Source organism: Chanodichthys erythropterus, chromosome 12, assembly GCF_024489055.1.
Source record: "Chanodichthys erythropterus isolate Z2021 chromosome 12, ASM2448905v1, whole genome shotgun sequence".
Classification (NCBI taxonomy): Eukaryota; Metazoa; Chordata; class Actinopteri; order Cypriniformes; family Xenocyprididae; genus Chanodichthys; species Chanodichthys erythropterus.
In genome coordinates, this window is record NC_090232.1 from 4,230,351 (window position 1) to 4,251,870 (window position 21,520).

The 21,520-nt window shown below is 36.1% G+C and overlaps 1 protein-coding gene across 1 annotated transcript in view; it reads right to left on the reverse strand.

Moving 5' to 3' along the window:
- erbb4a (erb-b2 receptor tyrosine kinase 4a) overlaps positions 1–21,520 on the reverse strand; it is a 204,128-nt gene that overhangs the window by 37,051 nt on the left and 145,557 nt on the right. Inside the window, exons 4-12 of the mRNA XM_067402388.1 lie at positions 13,614–13,748; positions 12,945–13,010; positions 10,390–10,508; positions 10,049–10,190; positions 9,751–9,864; positions 6,934–7,060; positions 6,684–6,757; positions 5,930–6,020; positions 3,308–3,507 (exon numbers count right to left, since the gene is read on the reverse strand). Of these exons, the coding sequence (XP_067258489.1) occupies positions 3,308–3,507; positions 5,930–6,020; positions 6,684–6,757; positions 6,934–7,060; positions 9,751–9,864; positions 10,049–10,190; positions 10,390–10,508; positions 12,945–13,010; positions 13,614–13,748 (1,068 nt within the window). The remainder of the gene's footprint in view (positions 1–3,307; positions 3,508–5,929; positions 6,021–6,683; positions 6,758–6,933; positions 7,061–9,750; positions 9,865–10,048; positions 10,191–10,389; positions 10,509–12,944; positions 13,011–13,613; positions 13,749–21,520) is intronic.

Below are 21,520 nucleotides of genomic sequence, written 5' to 3' on the forward strand. Positions count from 1 at the left end.
TTGACAACAGCTAAAAGAGTAATTACTTAGCTTATAGTTATAGTAGCAATTACTTATGAAACTCTTGACAGGTAATGTTTTGGAAAATTTTGTTTCAGCCCTGGCTGAAAGTTTTTCTCAATTTCAGAAATGTCTACATTTTTCAATGTGGTAGCAATGCCCACAGAATAGCTTAAATTAAATTGTACATTTTTAAACAATATGTATTCAAAATGTACAATTTTTAAATTTTAATTTGTGCATAAATAAATAAATGTGCCCTATTGCAACACTGTAGGGGGATTGGTTACACTTTATTTTAAGGTGTCCTTGTTACAGTGTAATTATTGGTCAAGTACTGAGTAATATTAATTAACTACATGGACTTACAGGGTATACTTCACTTTCCGCGCACAGACATGTCTGCTGTTGTACGCGCACCGTCCGCGCGGTCTCAAAATTTGGGCTGCACGCGGACGGGGTGTGCATAATTTTCGTCAGGCGGACGGTGCACGAACGCGGACGGCCGAAGTATAGGGTTAGTTGCTTGTAATTAACATAATTTACTGTTATTACTGTAGTAAGTGTACCATGTAACAAATACTGTAAAAGAAAGTGTTACCAGGGGATTTTGTTAATCTTTAAATGGACAAATATGTGACCCATGCTGGCAAAACGAGTCTGAATGCGCACAGGCTAATTTCGAGCTACCGGCAAAAAAAGAAAAAAATGTCAATTTTGGTCAAATTTGATGTTTTTACAACAGTTTATTAAGCCCTTATCTAGTGATCCCAGTGCACCAAATATCAATTAAACACCTAAAAGTATCTTTCTGAGAGGAGTACCTTTCATTTGACCATGGACAATTATGTTTTTCTCTGCTCGCTTCTCGACGACTGCCGCTTCCCACAGCATGTGTTTGGTATTGTAAAGCCAGACTGTCCACCCAAAAAAAAAAAAAAAACGACCCTATAGGCACCTTATTACAACCTATATTTACATTTTAAAGTAATGCGCCCTCTAGCTGTTGTGTTACATCTGTCATCATAAAATGACGTATGACCGTCATTACCAATCAAAATGGGTGTTCAATTTAAATGCAATGTGTGGACTTTTTAAACCTTTTGTCCTATTTCCATTTAGCAAAACTCATTTTTTTATTAACAACTACACCCACCCCACTCCTAAACCTACCCTTAGTGATTTATAGTGCATATACACTTTATGAGCACATGCATTCCCTGGGATCAAACCCACGATCGCATGATCACATGATCACATATTGTTATATATTGCAATGCCCGAAATTTGACACAGATAAAAGGGAAAACAATGCATTAAAATGAAAGTGTCCTGTTGTCTATAGGGGCGCAACTTTAGTAAACGCTCATATGGGTCGTATTTCAGGGAAGTGACAAACGATCTATATAGGCGTATTGATTGGAGAACGTTGTGTAAAGCACAGAATTCCAACTTTATGAATATTCATAGCATTGATGGCATGAGTCTGAAGCAATGAAATACGATTTTCAAACTCATGTTGGTGTAAACAAAATGATCTGACGGTCAGATACAAAGTGCGCGCACAAAGATGCCTCACACAACGCGCGATCCACATATATACACAGGATTACAGTATGTCAAATTATCTGTCATGCAAACATTATCTGTTATGTCTTAAATTAAAGTTTGGTTAACTGTCGGGGAAAAACACCTGCCAAATTTGGTGGTATTACCAGGGATTGTTTCAAATTCACCAACCAACCACATAAGACAGTTATCCTTGCTCCACAATAGGGTTTGTAAAAACATTGTCCTTCATGGATAAACACATTGTGTGTGTGGAAGCACTCTGGGTGTCTGTCTGAGCTGTTGGTCAGTTGTGTAGATCAGTCCGCTTTGATCGATGGTGTGGAAAAGAGGCTAATGAATGAGCCGGCTAACAGAGCCATTGATCCCTCACGCTACAGACTTATTATCACACTAATTATATCCAGCCTGGCAGTGTGCACTGGAAATGGCTCTCCGTCTGTTAACATCTTCATTAGCCCCACAAGTTTAACTTTCACAAGTAACATCTTACTTCAATGGCCTAGTTCTAGTTTTAGGCTATCTAGACTCAGTGGCATAGAGAGTTGCCATTTAATGAAAAATAATAATAATAATAATAATTGTTACATTTATTTGATCAAAAATCGAATGCGGACGGATTTCAGCAGTGGTGTGTAATGCAGTCACTCCTACTAGCCACTTTGGCGGGTTGAATTTTATGTATAATATATACATTTTTTCAATTGTAGTTTTTTAAAAAGGCATCTGAAATAATGAACTAAGTGTTATAAGTTCAATATAGATTTTTCAATGCTGATAACTGAAATATCTGAAATGCTTCCAATACTCATTTTCCGCTGAATAGATACACGATACCAGCTGCTCTTTCTCTCTCTCATCTCTCCAACAGTGAGTTGACACACAAACCCTCCTCCCCTCACTCACTCATTTCATTTGCTCCAGATGAATATTGTTGGTGTGACAGGGCTTGAATTTTGGCGTGGGATCGCACATATTGCACATAATTATACTCATTCCCGCAGATTTAGTTCTCACACTCAAAGTGTGGCACATAAAGCCGCCTCTCAGTACTAAATTGAGTTATTTTTCTCTGTTTATTGCGCTTAAACAGTCAAATACACACAAAATAATGTCAAATGTCAGTCTTGGCTGGTATTCATGTAAACACAGTCAGTCATGTTTTAAGTGAATGTAAACAGTTGAGAAAGAAAACTCATGTGTAACAGTATAATAGATCCGTGCAGGTCTTAATGTGACAGCAGCCTAATATACCTGCTGCCAAATTGTGTGATGACAACTGCGTGATAAATGCCGATATATGGGTATAAAATAAATTATTTGTTTAACTCATAATGGTCTTTTTGGGGTAAAAAAGCAAAAATACAAGTGGACAGGGAAAGAAAAACCGGTAACACTATAAATGAATAACAGTATAATATTCTGTTTCCCCATCGCTTGAGCAGAACTGCAAGTGTATGATTCTCTGTTCCCTTATATCAATTACAAAATTCAATAAGACTAATAATTAAATTGGTTGTATTTGTAGCAACTAAATTACAGAATCTGATCCTCAATTTTCAGTCTAATTAAAGTCTGTTTTTTGAGACTCGCAGGTCTGATATGGAAGCATTTCAAATAAATGCCTCACTACTGGATGCCAAGATTTTCATTCCTGCTTCAAACATGACATCTTATTTAAATCACAGTTACTGAACAGATGGAGGTGTAGATGAGACTGAGATTGAACGACACTCACTGCACTCTCTGGGGTCTCTGTTGTTCCTGATCACAGCTCTTTGGGTGCTGGTGCGGAACAGACCGGTCCAGTTCACTGTATTGTAGAAGCAGAGCTGGCTGTTGTTGGTCATGTAGACGTTACCGGCGCTGATCTCTCTCAGTGATTGGAACTGCAGTGAAGAGATCCAGCTCTGCTTCAGGATCAGCAGAGAAATACCACTGAGAAAAAAAAGACAGACAGCAAAGTCTGCTTCACTCTTCTTCACATTAATGTAGGATATAATTGAAGATGTCTCTGATAAATGACAACAATGCTACAGGAACTATTTTAAGTGCCACATCCAGAGGGAGTGAACATTTTTCACTTGGATCTAATGTGAAACAAGGGATTTCTTAGAAGTAGTTAATGAGGACACTTCTGAATATATTACTAAAGGAGGATTTAAATCATTCAGAGTATGAGCAAATCTGTGAAAAGATTCAACCCAAAATTGAAGAGGGAAAGTACACTTGGGATGGCAACACATATTTGCCAATCCTCTGAAACTAGAAAGGCCTATTAAATTTCACTAAACTAGTCCAGCTGTGAATTTTGGGCATCATTTTATATATTTAGCAAAGGAATTCTGTGCACAGGACATTATGTACTTGAAGTACACCCGGAATTATAATTAAAAATAGATAAATAAATAAATAAATAAACAGTTATTGGGCAAAATCATAAGTATGGAAGCTTGTTTTTGTCGCTAAATATAAAAATAAAAAAGGAAATTGCATCTTTTTATCTAAAAAATTCTGACTTTTTTTCTCAGAATTGCAAGATTTAAACTCGCAAATCTTGCAATTCTGACTTAACATCACACAATTCTGACTTTATATCTCGCAATTCTGACTTTATAACTCACAATTCTGACTTTATATCTCGCAATTCTGACTTTATAACTCGCAATTCTGACTTTATATCTCGCAATTCTGACTTTATAACTCGCAATTCTGACTTTATAACTCGCAATTCTGACTTTATAACTCGCAATTCTGACTTTATAACTCGCAATTCTGACTTTATATCTCGCAATTCTGACTTTATATCTCGCAATTCTGACTTTATAACTCACAATTCTGACTTTATATCTCGCAATTCTGACTTTATAACTCGCAATTCTGACTTTATAACTCACAATTCTGACTTTATATCTCACAATTCTGACTTTATATCTCGCAATTCTGACTTTATAACTCACAATTCTGACTTTATATCTCACAATTCTGACTTTATAACTCACAATTCTGACTTTATATCACGCAATTCTGACTTTATATCTCGCAATTCTGACTTTATAACTCGCAATTCTGACTTTATATCTCACAATTCTGACTTTAACTCGCAATTCTGACTTTATAACTCACAGTTCTGACTTTATATCTCTCAATTCTGACTTTATAACTCACAATTCTGACTTTATAACTCACAATTCTGACTTTATAACTCGCAATTCTGACTTTATAACTCACAGTTCTGACTTTATACCTTGCAATTCTGAGGGGAAAAAAGTTAGAATTGTCATATAAAAAGTTGCAATTACCTTTTTTTATTTTTTATTTCATGGCGAAAACAAGCTTCATAAGACATTTACTCCAAGATTTTGTTCAAAAGAGTATCTTCAGAACCTCTCCAGAGGTTATGTCCAGACCGTTCAAAAACAAGTATGTCCAATGGCTGAACAGGATCAGGTGTATAGAAATCCCTTATATAGAAATGGCTGGGTGTGTATTTAGTAAATTTCGGTAACATTTTATTTCGTTGGTGTACTTTAGACATTCTACTAAGTATAAGTAACTTTGCAAGTACATGTCAGCTAACTCCCGTTAGTGTCATGAACTGCTCGGAGATGCGAAGATTGAGGATCCAAATGCAGTAGTTTATTAAATGGTAATTCAAAAACGTAAAATGTCAAAACACAGGCAAACAATCCAAACATATTCCAGAGCAGGAAGACAAGGTAAATCCAGAAAACAGGCAACAGGGTCAATACCAGGAAACAGATAATCAATGGAGCGCTCAGAAATGCAGTAGTGCCACATGCAAGACTTCGCAATGAATGCCAGAAAACATATTTGTATAGGCAGGGTTAATGAGAATAATGAGACACAGGTGGATGTAATCAAGCATAATGAGTCCGGGCAATGGGTTATGGGAAATGTAGTCCATGGTGAGAAAACCAAGACGGAAGGAGTGCCCTCTGGTGGATGTAACAGTTTGAGTGTTAGACTGTCTGCTTAATATCTACAAACACTTTATTTTGATGCTCCACAACAGACATTCTACTGACTATAAGTGACTTTGCAATTGTCAACTCCTACTAACCCTGACACCTAACCCTAACCTAACAGACTACTAACAGTATACTACAGTCTACTAATAATATAATGAGAGTTAGTTGACATGTAGTTGCAAAGTTACTTATAGTTAGTAGAATGTCTAAAGTGGAACCCCGAAAAATAAAGTGACTAACTCCCTTATTTAGAATAATCAGGATTAATCAACATTAGAACAAAAAGGTAAGAACAAATGCACATACATTCACAAATGTTGTGAATCCAGTGATGATGATGAGTTTTAAATTGAATTGTGTAGATGTACCTATAAAGAGATCGCCCTCCGATGGTGGCAAGGTTCGAAAAAACGCCAAGATCTGTCATGTTTTCTGGCCAAGACTGGATGTTTAAGAAACCTACAAAAACAAGGATTAAATAAAAAAATATTCAGTCTTTTAACATATGCTTTTAAATACCCGGAGTATAAAACAGATTTTTTTTTTTTTTTTTTTTTACTATGACAGCAGACATCGGCTGAGGATATTGCCACAGGTCCAGTGAGTACAATATTATTTACTGCCTGTCTGATAGTATAAAATGAAACCATTACTTTGAAACGAAAGTATATTTAGGGAAATGATTGCGCTAATTAAAAGAACGAGTTCCATTACCATCCTCAGATGCACATTGTTTTAATTATCATTTTGTTGTCGTATTGGGCAAAATGTGTCTAAACTGAGGGTACACCAACACTGCACAAGAGAGCATTTTCTTACTGCTCGAGTTTCATTCTGAAAAACATTGTTTGCTGCTTCACTCCATTAGCTATTTGGCACAATCATAAGAACAAGTTGAAAGTGACAAAAGGCTTTTAGCTTGAGTCATAGTTCATTCCTTTGAGGCTTTATGAACAAATAAATATTGCGTACCGCATAAAGATAAGGATTTGTGACAAAGAATATTCCCTAACACAAAGGATAAAAAGTTAAGGTATGAAGAAATAAAGAAAGTTAATGGTTTTACGTAAGGCTACACAGGTTTAATGGGTTGTGATGTGATGGATGGTGACTGTCGCTCACCTGTGATCTCTCTGACGGTGCGGAATACATTTAGCCGATCAGGATCCAGAGCTCTGATACCATGAAACATGTCCCTGTTATAAATAACACAAAACAAGCAAGAAAAGGGGTTATATTTATATATTGAGAAAAGGAAAGCTTGCAAAGACAAACTTTGAACGTTGGTGTTACAAAGCTTTGTCTGCACTTCTAAAGAGCCTGTCTAAAGTCTAAAGGTTATACAGGCCATAAACAGAAACATTGGACTCACCCTTTGATACCCGTGATGAGGAAGATGAGGTTGCCATTGATTTTGGTGCAATTGACAAACTTCTCGATGTTCCTGGAATCTACAGTTTGAGCCGTTTGAAGACTGCCGGTACCTATACCATCACACACTGAACACCACAAACATTTACCATTTACACAACACAACTGAGAGCAAAAACAACTTAAAGGGATAGTTAACCAAAAAATGAAAATTTGATGTTTATCTGCTTACCCCCAGTGCATCCAAGATGTAGGTGACTTTTTTTCTTCAGTCGAACGCAAATGATGATTTTTAACTGCAACCGTTGCCGTCTGTCAGTCAAATAATAGCAGTAGATGGGAACTTCAACTATAACAGTAAATAAAACTTGCTTAGACAAATCCAAATTAAAACCTGCGGCTCGTGACGACACATTAATGTCCTAAGACACGAAACGATCGGTTTGTGCGAGAAACCGAACATTATTTATATAATTTTTACCTCTAATACACCACTATGTCCAACTTCGTTCAGCTTCCTGTTAGTGAGGTCAAAAAACGCGTTCGGGTGACGGAAGTGATGTCTCGCCCATATACTTCAATGAGCGCGAGACATCACTTCCGTTGTCAGAGCGCGATCAGACCTCACTAGCCGGAAGCTGAACGAAGTTGGACATAGTGGTGTATTAGAGGTAAAAAATGATATAAATACTGTTTGGTTTCTCGCACAAAACGATCGTTTCGTCTCTTAGGACATTAATGTGTCGTCACGAGCCGCAGGGTTTAATTTGGATTTGTCTAAGGAAGTTTTTTCGACTCTTATTGTTCAAGTTCCCAATCACTGCTATTATTTGACTGACAGACAGCAGCGGTTGCAGTTAAAAATCATAATTTGCGTTCGACTGAAGAAAAAAAGTCCTCTACATCTTGGATGCACTGGGGGTAAGCAGATAAACCTCAAATTTTCATTTTTGGGTGAACTATCCCTTTAAACCTTTGTTTACTGCTATGGTGAGGACTTCTGAAAAGATGTTCTTCCTTGCAGTGTTGTTGCTTAACTAAAACTCGTTCTCATTAAAGGTAGGGTAGGCAATTTTGGAGAGGCTAGCGTTAGCAAGCTAGCTTTGAAAGCATAAGATTCCTTCAGAGCATCTCCAAAGCCACACCTCCTTCAAAACACATGAACACACAGCAGAGTCTGCAAAGCATCATGAGAGACGTGTTAAATTACCTCGCAAAGTACGTAAAATTACAATAATAAAGAACATCAACAACTTACAGATCTCTAGTTGTACCACCTGACTGCTGCAGGTTTATTTCGCCGTTGATAGTCTTGACATAGAAACACATAGTGTTGACATCGTACCCAATGCAATGATTGGACATTTTTTGGTCCTGAGACTTCCATAGAAGATATACTAATGTACTTTTTTTTTTTTTTAGATTTAGACCACTTCTATTATTGATTCAGAATTTCAACCAGTATAAAAAAAAATGTTTATAAAAAATTGCCTACCCTACCTTTAACTGAAATACAGTAAAGCTAAAATAAAGAACTAAGAACTAAAATACAACTGAAATATAACTAGACAGCTAAATAAAACTCAAACTAAACAACAGCGCTTCTCTGGTTGCCTTTAATGAGACTCCAGAAACATTTAAGTATGTTCAACATATTCTTTAAAACATGTTGACATACATTCATCCATTGTAAAATGAGTTTAAACATTGGCTTAATCATATTTCACTGAAGAGAGAGAGAGATATTCAAACATCAACCGAGTCAATTTCCCCCTCATTGTGAGCTTAATTATGATCAAATTTGAGTCATATTGAGATTGACTAATATGACCCAGTTTGGTGTCTGGGCCCATTATCACTTCTGCTTATTTTGTGGTCATCCCTCATTAATCTTTTCTCTATTGAAAAACAACAATCTTTTGTTAAGATTATTACAGAATAGACCAATAATGTGTCTTCTCTCTATAATTCAAGGTTTTAAATGTACATTAGGTATAAAGTATCTAAAACTAACAAGAGGCTGGTAAGTGCTGGATTGGCTGATATATGGATAGACTAGAATTATATTTCTGGTTGATCCTGAAGGTTGAGATGGTTAAGAAGTCTGGTTAAGACACCAAAGCACCCATCTTAATGACCAGCATCCAAAACAACACATGCTGGTATAATTTCAAAGACGAGGGAGATGGAACCACTGAAAGGAAACTAAATGAGAGGAAGCGTAATGCTTAATTTGGTGGATATAGGGGAAAAAAGTCCAGCTTTTCAGTTAAATAGCCAATTTCTTTTTTGATCAATCATGTTTGTTTATTCTCAAATGTGACTATGCATTAGCTAGATCAGCTTGAAAAATATACGACCGTTCAAAAGTTTGGGGTCAGTAAGAGTTTAAGATTTTTTTTAAACAAATCAATACTTTTATTCCACAAGGATGCATTAAATTAATCAAAGTGGACAGTAAAGAAATGTATCGTGCTACAAAAGATTTCATTTCAAATAAATGCTGTTCTTTTGAACTTTCTATTCATTAAATAATCCTTAAAAAAAAGTATCACGGTTTCCACAAAAAAAATGTTAAGCAGTGCAACCATTTACCCAAAATTGTGAAGGGCAGAGTACTGTACTTTTTTGAAGTATTATTTGAGCTAAAGAAGCTAAATTTACTATTACCTGCAGAGAAAACATGTTCGCCTAGAGGCATGCCCAACATGGCTGCCAAGTGAACTGACTTGTCCTAAAGGGACTTTGGTGCATTTTTGTATCATCAGGATTTTCATAAAGTCAGCATGAGACCTAAACCTTTATGAATAGCACTGACCTTTTGGACAGATGTCAGTGCACGGGATGCACATCTTGATGTGATTTTCCTCAACTTCCATCTTGTTGCTCGGACAGGCTCTGACACAAGAGCTGTGATCCACCACAAAGTTATCTGAGTTCCAGACAGCAGAATATTAGAGCATAAATGAAACTGCTGTGCAATGATAGTGTGAGATGAAAAAAAAAAGATAATATCTCAAAATGGAAATGGAATCAGGCCAAATCACCATATTTTTTTGCACATGAATTGTTGTTGGTTAAATTAGTATTGTCGTCCTCCGAGAAAGCTAACTTACGTGGGCATTTCTTGACACAGAAAGCTCCAAATGTGTATTTGGCGTTGGGATTGTGTTCAAGCTGGAAGGTTGTTGGATTGTAGACGAATGGCTGAGGACATTGTGTCACACAGGCCCCGCTGTCATTAAAGTTGGTACAAGCCTGAGAACAAAAAACAGTCTTGCAAGTCTGTGTTCGATCGATAAAACATGACTATAATGAAGAGACACCTCTGCAGATCTTTCAGTGTGTAACATTTTCAAATAATGTTAAAAACAAAGTGAGCAGGCACTTGTCATTTCCTTTATTACCCTTTTAAATCATCCAGAATCAGGTAAAAATAAAAGAAGAGTTGACATACAAAGCAGTCTGTGTCTTTGGGTCCAAAACAGCCTCCTGCACATTCACGGTGGCAGCAGTTGCTGACGTACGGACCAAAACAGCGTCCATCACACTGCTCTGCACACACCGTCTTTGTCACTGTATGATTGGGAATATAGATAGAGAGAGAATGAAACAAAATAGTTTTCTATCACCAAAAATAAATAAATAATTTATATATATATATATATATATATATATATATATATATATATATATATATATATATATATATATATATATATATATATATATATATATATATATATATATATATATGTATAAGCATATCAAAGGCCTATATTCTATATTTATTGGAGTTGGTGAAGGAAAAAAAATATGAGATGGAGGACAAATTATTTGTCAATGTTTTTGCATTCTCTCCCTAGCAAAAAAGTTTGCATTCCACCAAGAAACTTTGCGTTCGCTCACAAAGAGCGCAAAAGGTTTTGCGAGTGAACGCAAAGTTTCTTGGGAGAATGCAAAACATTTGCGAGAGAATGCAAAGTTTCTTGGGGAAATGCAAAAGCTTTTTGTAATCGAATGCAAAGTTTCTCGGGGAACGCAAAAGTTTTGCGAGAGAATGGTAATTTTTGGAGGGGAATGCAAAGGTTTTGCGAGTGAACGCAAAACATTTGAATTATATTGGCCAGTTGAAGAATTATAATACATAAATAAACATGAATACCTAACTGCTTGTAATAAAAATGATAAAATATGTACTCATAATTCACTCAAAAACTGTTTGCATCTAAAAAATCAAAATAGTTAAATCTGCAATTCTCCTTGCTGATATACTGGCCATTCAAATCATATTGCAGAAATGTGTCAAACTTAAGTTAGAGGTTTGGTTCATATAAGGATATTCCTTTTGTATACAAATACACTCTTTCTGACAGCTAAATTAGTTAAGTGAGGTAGTGCACAAAACCAAAACAGACATTGTCAAATAACACGATGTCACTCTGTCTTTAGTAAACATCAAACTCCATGACTTGAAATACTTCACGGTGTCTGCAGCAGCCTGAAATGTCTTGTGCAGTTAAAGTGTATCACTCTGACACCCAGAAGAGAATATTATCACTGTCCCTCTCTGTCCTTCTTTTTGTCACTCTTTTATTTAGCTCTAATTACCACCCACACTATCACCAGCAGGTTCCAGACAGTAGAGATACCCTGATAACCCTCCAACCAGTTAATTATCACAGCTACCAACCCAGAGGCTCAAATTGACAATACCAGACAGAAGACTGTTGCCTTTTATTAGAAATGTTGTCAGAAATGAAAATTCATAACTTCAGAGCCACACTGAGAAAGAAAGAAAGAAAAAAAAAAAATGTTTACTTCTGATGAAACTCTGATTTCATACGAGAGAGAAAGCACATACTTTAACTTAAAATCTGTCTGGACACAACAGTCAAATAAGCGTTACTATATAACTAGCATTCAACATTGCTTCTTGATTACTTGGATTACTTAATTACAAAATATTAATAATGATACTTTGATCAGTCATTCCCAGAGGAATGTGTGAGATCTTAATTGTTCTCGACAGTTCATCCGTAAAACAACTTCAATTTCACTCTGTTTTTCACACAAAGTTGGCTTCAGAGAAATGTATATTTATAATGCAGTCATATAGGCTTCTTATTAGTGTTGTAACGATACTGGAATTTAATGGAACTTTGATACAATATCTTGAAAAATGTCGATATCTGATACCATTGTCGATACCACAGGGAAAACTGCCATATATTCCACAAATAATTTGTTATTATCTCAGAATTTTTGATAATATATGATAATTTTCTTATCATAGCTTACACAGGAAAGTTTCATTTGAATCATTGAACTACATTTACATAAATATATATATAGCAGTGGCAGGTTTATTAGGCACTGTCTCTTTAAGAGCTTATGCATGGATCCAATATACTGTTACACAACATTTTCTCTCAACTATTTATGTTCCAAAACTGACTGTATTTACATGAATACTCAGCAAAACTAGTATTTTGACATAATTGTATGTATTTGACTGTTTAAGTGCAATAAGCCACAAAAAAGAAGTTAATTTGGTACTCGCAAGATGTTTGAGAGGCGGCTTCATGAGAGTGACACCCATAGATCAGTGGTGTGCGCACATTTGGTGTGAGTGCAAAACCTGCACGAATGACTGAAATTATGCACAATACAAAAACTATTCAACCGATGAGACGAATGACAGTTCACAGTCGGAGAGAAGAGAGAGTGGGAACCCACAGCTGGTATCGGCGTATCGATAAAGAAGTATTAGAACCGTTTCAGATATTTCAGTATCGATACATATCAAAATATAAATTTTTTTAAGGTACTTTATGGTATTTTTACAGCTCTATATTATGCTTGCTTACCAATTGTTTGTCTATAAGGACCAATCTGAGATGAACTCCTGTTCATTTAAAGAGCAATTTAAATTCTTAAAAGGCGCTAAATTGTCATTAAAGCGTGGAAGAGACAGTAAGGCATTGGTATATTGGATGGGTAAAAACTCACAGCTTTGGCACTGGTCTTCCTGGTGACCCCAGCAACGTCCATTACAAGATCTGTGACACCGTCTGCCTGCAGAAATAACCCAAAATAATCGCCTTGACCTTTTTTGATCCATATAAAACCAATACAACCAAAATGGTTCATTCAGACGTAAAAAACAAAGATCATTTATAAATAGTTCAGACACTAGATTTGAATTTGAATTGTATTTGGCTGAACCTGTAACATTTATTCAACATCTCATATTTTACTGTTTTTAAATCTGTTCATCATCCTTAGAATTGTACTACCAACAGGCGTTTTCTTTCTTTTCTTTTTCTGCACAGAATAGTTCCCTATTGTTGATGTAATAGTTTTCAAACTGAGTTTAAAAGACCTGGACTAACATTCATGAAATAATTGAATGGAACATTAACTGTTACAGTTACAATGTGTAAAAGAGAGGAAAAACATAAAAGCCACCTGCTCTGTCTTCAGGGTGTTCGTATACTAATGGCATTTTATTTTATTAATAATACTTTGATAATAATAATACCTCAAAAATTTTAACAACAGGCAAGTCATAAAAAGTCATGAAGTTATAATCTTAACTGTTCTGATGATATGAACATTATTGTATCAAAAACAGTACTGTTATTAAAATTGGTCAACTCTGCTGGATAAGGCACTCACATGTGTTGCCACTGTTATTGGAAGGAACCACCAGAAGCTCAGAACGCGGGTTCTTGATGATGTCATTCCAGTGGATGGTGTCAGCATGGCACAAGAACCTGTTCTGATCCACATACACACCTCCATTCAAGATTTCTGGACACAATATTCAAATATAAGCTTATTAAAACACACATATACATACATATTGATTCTGTCGTTCAATGGTTTCAGCATTTCTCTACAAGCAGCATTCACTTATAATCTCAGAAGTTTCTGTTATCCTGGAAAGTATCTCTCCATTTAGCTGGTTGGAAAGTGTCGCATTGGTTGTGATGAGCATGTGCGAGTTTGACGAGCAGAGATAAGTGGCCAGACAGTTCAATTTATTCATCTCATTCTCAGTGTGCAATTGATTAACAATGATTAAGAATAAAAATCTTTTTTGGCATCTCATTTTGACGTCCTCTACCATAAACGACTTCAGCCTTTATCAAGATCAGCCTGTGGTCCATGTCTGTCTCTCTGGTTCCAGGCTCCTTTTTGAGAGTGTGAAAAGGTGTATGAGACACCTTGCATGGTTGGCTGATTGTATTGTACTGTGCTTTCCAAACACAATGAATGAGTCTGGATGAGTACCAGGTGTAATTTCCTTCCAAACACAACACACATTCTAGCAGTGTTCTAAGATATTCTAGTCACTATTTGGCTTGAGCTCCTTTTTCAGTCTAAGTTAATGGTTTTGTTTTGCTCATTTTATGGTCTGCCAGGTGAAAAAGAAAAAAAAAAAATAATAATAATAATAAAATCACAAATCTATTTATTATTAATGTTTTAGGTTCAGTTACCTTCAAATTCAGTGCAGAGACCTTGTCTGTGTTAAATGTCCAGAAATACACCATTAGCATTCATACTGGCTTCCTTGCTGCCAGACAAACATATCTAAGTCCATAAACTGAAGCAGTGTCATGTGTATTAACTCTTTCCCCGCCATTGACAGAATTTTCTGACAGTTTTCAATGTCACTTTGTACAAAATCATATTCTTCCCTACTACATAGTATGTTGAAAAAAGTATGCCAAAAGATTAGTATGTCTGAAAACATAGTATTCAAAAAAAAAAAAAAGGTAGGTGAAAAGTCCCTGGGTGATCTACTACTTCTGCTGAGATTCTGAAATGTGCAATCAATGGACATTATACTATCCCATGTGGCCACAGGAGAGGATTTGTGAATGTCAGTGAAGCGACGCTGGTAGGTCACGTGACAGAAACAACATGACGGATGTAGTACGTCCAAATTTAATTCATACTACCCATATTCATACCATGTCCATATTCATATACTTTCTATTACTTAATGACCGCAGTGTTTATTCATAACATATGCACAGTTAACCGGAGCTTTTTTATTGTAGATTATATAGGAATATAATTTATAAATTGAGTTTGACCCACAACACAACCACCTTTCCAATTAATGTAACAGACAATATCCTTCTTAACCTAGAGGAGCTAAAATTTGTCACTACATAACACTCTAAAAGAAATCCCAGGGTTTTCCATTAGTTTCTTTGACAGCAGTGGAGAGATTGTTTTGCATGACAAATGTGAGCGTGTCTGAGAGTGCAGACTGTGTGGAGGAGGGCCTCCTCATGGATATCCGTAATTGTGTTGAAGCATTTTGATTAAATTTCAGCCATCTTAAATGTTATTGCTTCACAGTGAATCAGTGTGACAAATGTGATGCATTGTCCCGATAACTGAAATAATATGCAAGGGAAACAAATAAATAAATAACAGCTGTTAAAACTTTAGAAAAAAGGATTGCTTTGCTTTGTTTTTGTATTCTTTTCGACTGGCAGCTCAGCATCTCCCAGAGTTAAAAACTGCAAATAAGTCACAGGCCATAAATCAAAAGACACGGCAACATGTGGAGTTCATTATGAAAATGTATCTATCTATGTAAGATGAGCAGCATATTAGGATTGAATATAAACATTAAATGTTATATATATATATATATATATATATATATATATATATATATATATATATATATATATATATATATATATATATATATATATATATATATATATATATATATATATATATATATATCATACTGGAACATTCAAATCTGTGTTGGCGCTGCCACTGAGCCACAGAGAGTAGTTATCATGTATAAGTATGAAACAGCTTTTCTACCACGCAGTATCGTTATTTCTTTGTTACAAATATTCTTAATTCCCCTTTTTCACACATATATGGAACTGATCCAGGCAATTTTATGGCAATTTTCTGGGATCATTGTGTGTGTGAAGGGGCTATATTATCACAGAAGAACTGGGATAAAAGTTCATAGTTTTGATATAAACACTGATGTCTACAGAAGCGATCAAAATTGAGCTTTCACCTTTTGAAAGTAACATGGATGGCCCTTCAAATAAGGATTGTATCGATTACATCATTACGTCATCATTACATCATTACACCTGGTGGCGACAAGTGACTGTTAAAAGAAATTGTCCCTGAATCATTCATTCAAGAGATTCATTCAAAAAATGCTGATTCATCCAGTAATGAAACAATTAAGTATGTGAGTGAGTCATTGAATCATTCACTCAAATCTCTTTTTTTTTTTAAATAATTCATTCAGATTCCTTAAACATTTTAAATAGACTGCAGCAATATCCATTTGTCAGAACATCTAGTAAATTGCATGTTATTATTTGTTTAGTTGTCTGTTTAGAATCATGAGAGAATCGTGATCTCTGTTTGAAACCAAAAAATCATGATTATCAGTTTATCCAGAATCGCACAGCTCTACTGGAAATAGTCTATATTGGGGAGCCTTTGAATATTGTCTTGGACAACAGGGGGCTTTTGAGTCAAAAACATTAGCCGCTTTTCCACCATCGGGCCAAACCGTTCTCATTCCATTTTGTGAGTCATTCTTTGCGAAGTCTTGTACATATCACTACTGTAATTCTGAAAGTTCTCTCCTGTTTCTTGGTTTCAACTCTGGCTGTTCATTGTATTACCTCTATCGCCTGTGTTTCTTGGACCTTGTTTTATGTTTGGATTGTCTGTCCATGTTTTTGACCCTGTGCCTGTCTTAAGGATTACAAATGTGTAGTAACTACTGCGCTTGGATCCTCAACCTGTGTCTCAGCAGTACGTGGCAATTAACTTTTTTCATAACGCTATGGTGGCTAATTCACACTAATTCATATGACTTCACTCTTATGAATTCAAACAATTTGTCTAAAACGGGTAGGGTTAGGGGCGAGTTTGGGGTAGGTCATTCGTACGTATTCATTCGAATTTGGCAACACGTAAAACACGTACAATTTAGCCAAAAAACATATGAATTCGTACGAGTGAGCTCGTACAAGTTCAAACGAATTAGCCCCCTTGTAAAATACGTACAAATTGCTGTGAGATCGGGTTGGTTTAGTCGCTCAAATAGTGCGCTTGGCCAGCTACAGAGAAACTGGAAGCCAGGCAACAGACAGGTAACCGATCCTGAGTAGCGCCGTCACTACACGTATTGTACAGAGCTGAGAACAATTTGTAATCATGCCTTGCCGAACCAAACTCAACTGGAAATATAACTGGATCCACTCCTTATGGTCCTTAGAACCGCTCAGCATGATGGTGGGAAAAACGTCTTTTGAGAATCTCTGTTTAAGAGGGTTTTACTGACTCGCCAATATGATCAAGTCACTTTGCAACTCCTTATTACATTTCCCTAACATCCACCAAGCCTGAAATGGATGCTGAAGAAAACACAGACCTATTAAAATGAGAGATGTGCAGAGTCACACTATTTATATAAAATAAATGCTAATGAAATTTCCAGTTCCATCTTGTTGTCGCTTAGTGCCACTTCCACTAATATCCTCTTCAGACTAGCATCATGATCCACGGCCCTCCATCGCCCCCCGCCCTCTGCCCGTCCACATTCACGATGCGTCTCATTATTCAGCCACACAGGGAGGGGAGTTTGGCTCGTGGAGATAGCAGAGCGTCCCAGAAATCACACTCAGCAGCAGGGTCTCAGGAGGGAGGGTTGGTGGAGCCATGATACGGCAGGTGCACCTTACATTTCTCACCTATTCTTTTCATGTTTTGTGAAAGGTGGATTTGATCTCACCAGCAGGCACCTTTGAAATTGGGTCCCTTCACAAAGAGAAGACGAAGATCAACTGAAATATTGACACCACAGCTCTCCAGCGAACTGTATTGTGCTGATAATGAATGCAGGACATGAGGCGGCTTGCTTTATCCATTAAACTAAATACAGTTTGATACAATGAATGACACCTCGATTACCAAGACCCCTGAAGAGTTCAAAGCAAACTTACACTTACAATGCAGCCATTTAGTCTCACGGTATCCAATAAGTCATTTCTCAATGTCAAACCACTAACACAAACCCCTTTGGTAAAGCAAACTGGCAACCTCTTGGAATATGCAATTAGCTCTTGTCACAGTAGATTACAGTACATTAGGAAGCACTGCAGTATGCAAATATTTTCCTCTGTGAATTACTACACAACTGCACTAGGTTGCAACATTATTGCATATAATCCTAGGCCACAAAAAGGGTTTTGTTTGGACCAGTCATAGTTCTTGCTACAAATTAATTTCAAATCTAGTCTCTAGTCACAACATTTTTTTTTTCCCCCCCTCCACTACTTATGGATTTCTACTTTAATTGTTTCACTTACTTTAAGTGTCTTAAATGTGTAAACAACACCAAAACATTTTGTGTTTTGGCCATTCATTTACATGATACCGGCATTTTGGTGGCCTGAAAATGCTAACTTTTGGGTTTCACTTTTGGGGAAAGGGTTTCAGAGTGCAAGTTTTTGAAAACGATAACATTATTGTCTCTGTGTAAACTACAAAAATGTGGATTTGTGAAAACAGTGACGTCATATGTATGTATGTGATCAGTCTATAGGCGGCAACTACTGGCCTTCCAGCAGCATACACCGCTTTTAATCATTTCCGCACATCCGTGTGAACGGTGACAAGGCCATAACCACCCCAGACATTTAGGGGGACAATTTCCACCCACCCCCACCCCCAGTAATTAGAAATGGCCAAATTGTCCCCCTAGTATTTGAAATTCTTGCACTGCTCTGCTGCACTCAATTTCGCAGCACTCTGTATGTTGTTAGGATGATAAAAGTGTATAAAAGTTACATTTTTAGCCTGGTTTGTCTCAGCAGTCTAACACTGAATGAAATTATGTCTGCAAATTCTGTTTATCCAACCATCATGTCAAAATGATTGAGATGACCAATCAAATCAAAGTAGGCGGGGTTTACTGTTTACAGAAGCAGAATGTGAATTCCAGCACGTCGCATCAGTTTAACGTTGAAAGAGAGTGAAGTAACATTTAATGTCAACTGTTTTGCAATATTAAACGACCAACAGTACCATCCAGTGATGCAAACTACTCAAATTTTCTCAAATATGTCCGATTTGAAATAAAAATATGCATTTACGTGATTCATGTAATTCCTGAGGGTGACGAGACAAGAAATGTTACATTTTCTGGATAGTTTTGACAACATTGTCATCTGTACATGAAAAATGCAAAGGGAAACTTTTCCATTTTTAGTACATCGATGTCAAGTAAACACACTTCCTCGGTTGGATATACCCAAACAACCCCCGCAAAAATGACAATTTATCACAATTACATCTTCCCTTGACAAACACACTCAACTGCTGATGCCAAAAATACTTAATAATAACAAACCTCAGACTTTTTCAGAAACTTTGCAGCAATTATGTTTGACATTAAATGCTTTGACTGCACCCCACAGGGATGATGAGCTAAATAGTTAATGGTGGAACTTTGTATTGGGTATAACAGGAACAAGGAAGGCCGCTGAGAGAAGGAACACCCAGAACGCAATTTGCCACCAGAATTGAGTCAGGAGATCTCTTTATACAGTATCCCCACTGCAAGAAGTCCTCGGAGAGTTGTTTTAATCACATTCGGCTGCAATGAACGGGCTTTGTTTTTTGGAAGATTCAGAGGCAAACCAATTATTACCCACAAAGCACTCTTCCTGTCCCCACTTTGTTCTTGACTGATGGTTGGAAAAACAGAATTTGCAGACATAATTTCATATTCAAGAAATAATGATATTACAATAGCTTTGGAAATAAAATCAAAGTACTTAAAACTATCATTCTTAAGGGTGAGAGGTGACAGCTTTAGAAAGCTAATCTACATTTGCGCCTTGTTTCGGATAGGCACAGTACTGCAAGAAAGCAGCTGAAGACCAAAATAGAAGCTGTTTGTTTTAGATTTCCGACTTTAAAAGAAAACAGTTTGGTGTGGGAATTACTTTGAAACAATGTTCACTAATTATAGAATTATTTCACAATATAATTTAAAAAAAAATAAGTACAATAGGCAAGTAACACATTGAATTAAATGTGCAATTTTGAAGTAGAAAGACTGAAGTAGTTTTTTCTTGTAAAACATACTCCAATAACAACAGGACTTCACATTTAGTGCACTTAAATCTCAAAATCCAATCAAGAACCAGTGCATAGAATAAAGTCTACATCCTATATTTTTTATTTTCCGATAAAAAAGCCATTACACTAGGACGTACGTCAAAATATGGTTAAAAAAGATCTGTTGCTACTTCCGTTTCATCGAAAGTGGTGCAGATGAAATGAAATGAAATGAAATGAAATGGAATGAAATGAAATGAAATTAAATGGCGCTCACAACCCACTTTACACAACATAAAGTTATAGTCAATGACACTGCATGAGTGACCTTGAAAACAGCAGAACAACAAATATGAACAGCTGTTCTTAAGTGCAAAACATGTTCACAAAAGCAATGAAACTTGTCCGCGAAGAAGCCGAACAATACAGGGGCCCAGCTGGATCAAAAACATCCAGCTGAACGAGGCCTAGCCTTGGGTTCATGCACAGAAGCTCAGAAGCAAGAAAGTGTTCACTAACTGAGCAGCCAAGGCTGTGTGGAGGAGAGCAGAGGACTGGACATACAGCCGAGAGGCTCTGTGGGGGTGTGCGGCGAGCATGCTTCACATCAAGGCTATTGCATTAATACACCGCTGGGGCTGTGCACAGGCATACATATGAGGGCACAAAGTGATAGGTTGCATGGAGATTTGTGTAACATAATGAATACATTAGACAAGGTAGAATTGTGGAGTCAGCAGACATGGCTTAGGCTCAATGGCAGAGCTTTAGTAAATAACAAGATTCAACATGCTGTAAAGCAGACAAATAAAAACACAACTGTGATTTCTTATCTGTATGTACTATAAGCTGCAACAGATGCGTTTGCAGTGTCTAGATTTCTAGATTTGCTTTACAAATCTTACTATATTTAACCAGAATCACATTTCAGAGTAGGTATAAATAATAGTTGTTTATTGTTAAATCCAACTAAGTATCAACTATCCAACTAATATCAAACCATTAGATAACAGTTTTTAAAGATTTCATTTGAATAATTTATATATGAAAGGCCACTGATAAAACATTGTGCTGATATTCGATCAGTCAATCAATCAATCAAACAAAAAAACAAACAAAAAAATAACAAACAACATGTCTAATCTTAAATTTTATATATATATATATATATATATATATATATATATATATATATATATATATATATATATATATATATATATATATATATATATATATATTGCTGGGGTCTCAAATAATTTTTACTAACCTTTTTAATATAAAATAATACAATAAAATGATAAAGAAGCATTTTTATGTGCATGCACAACAACTATTGTATTAAAAGAAATTGATAAAACAAGGAAAAAGACTCTAACCAGAACTCTAAAAAAAATGCAGGGTTAAAAACAACCCAATTTGGGTTGAAAATGGAT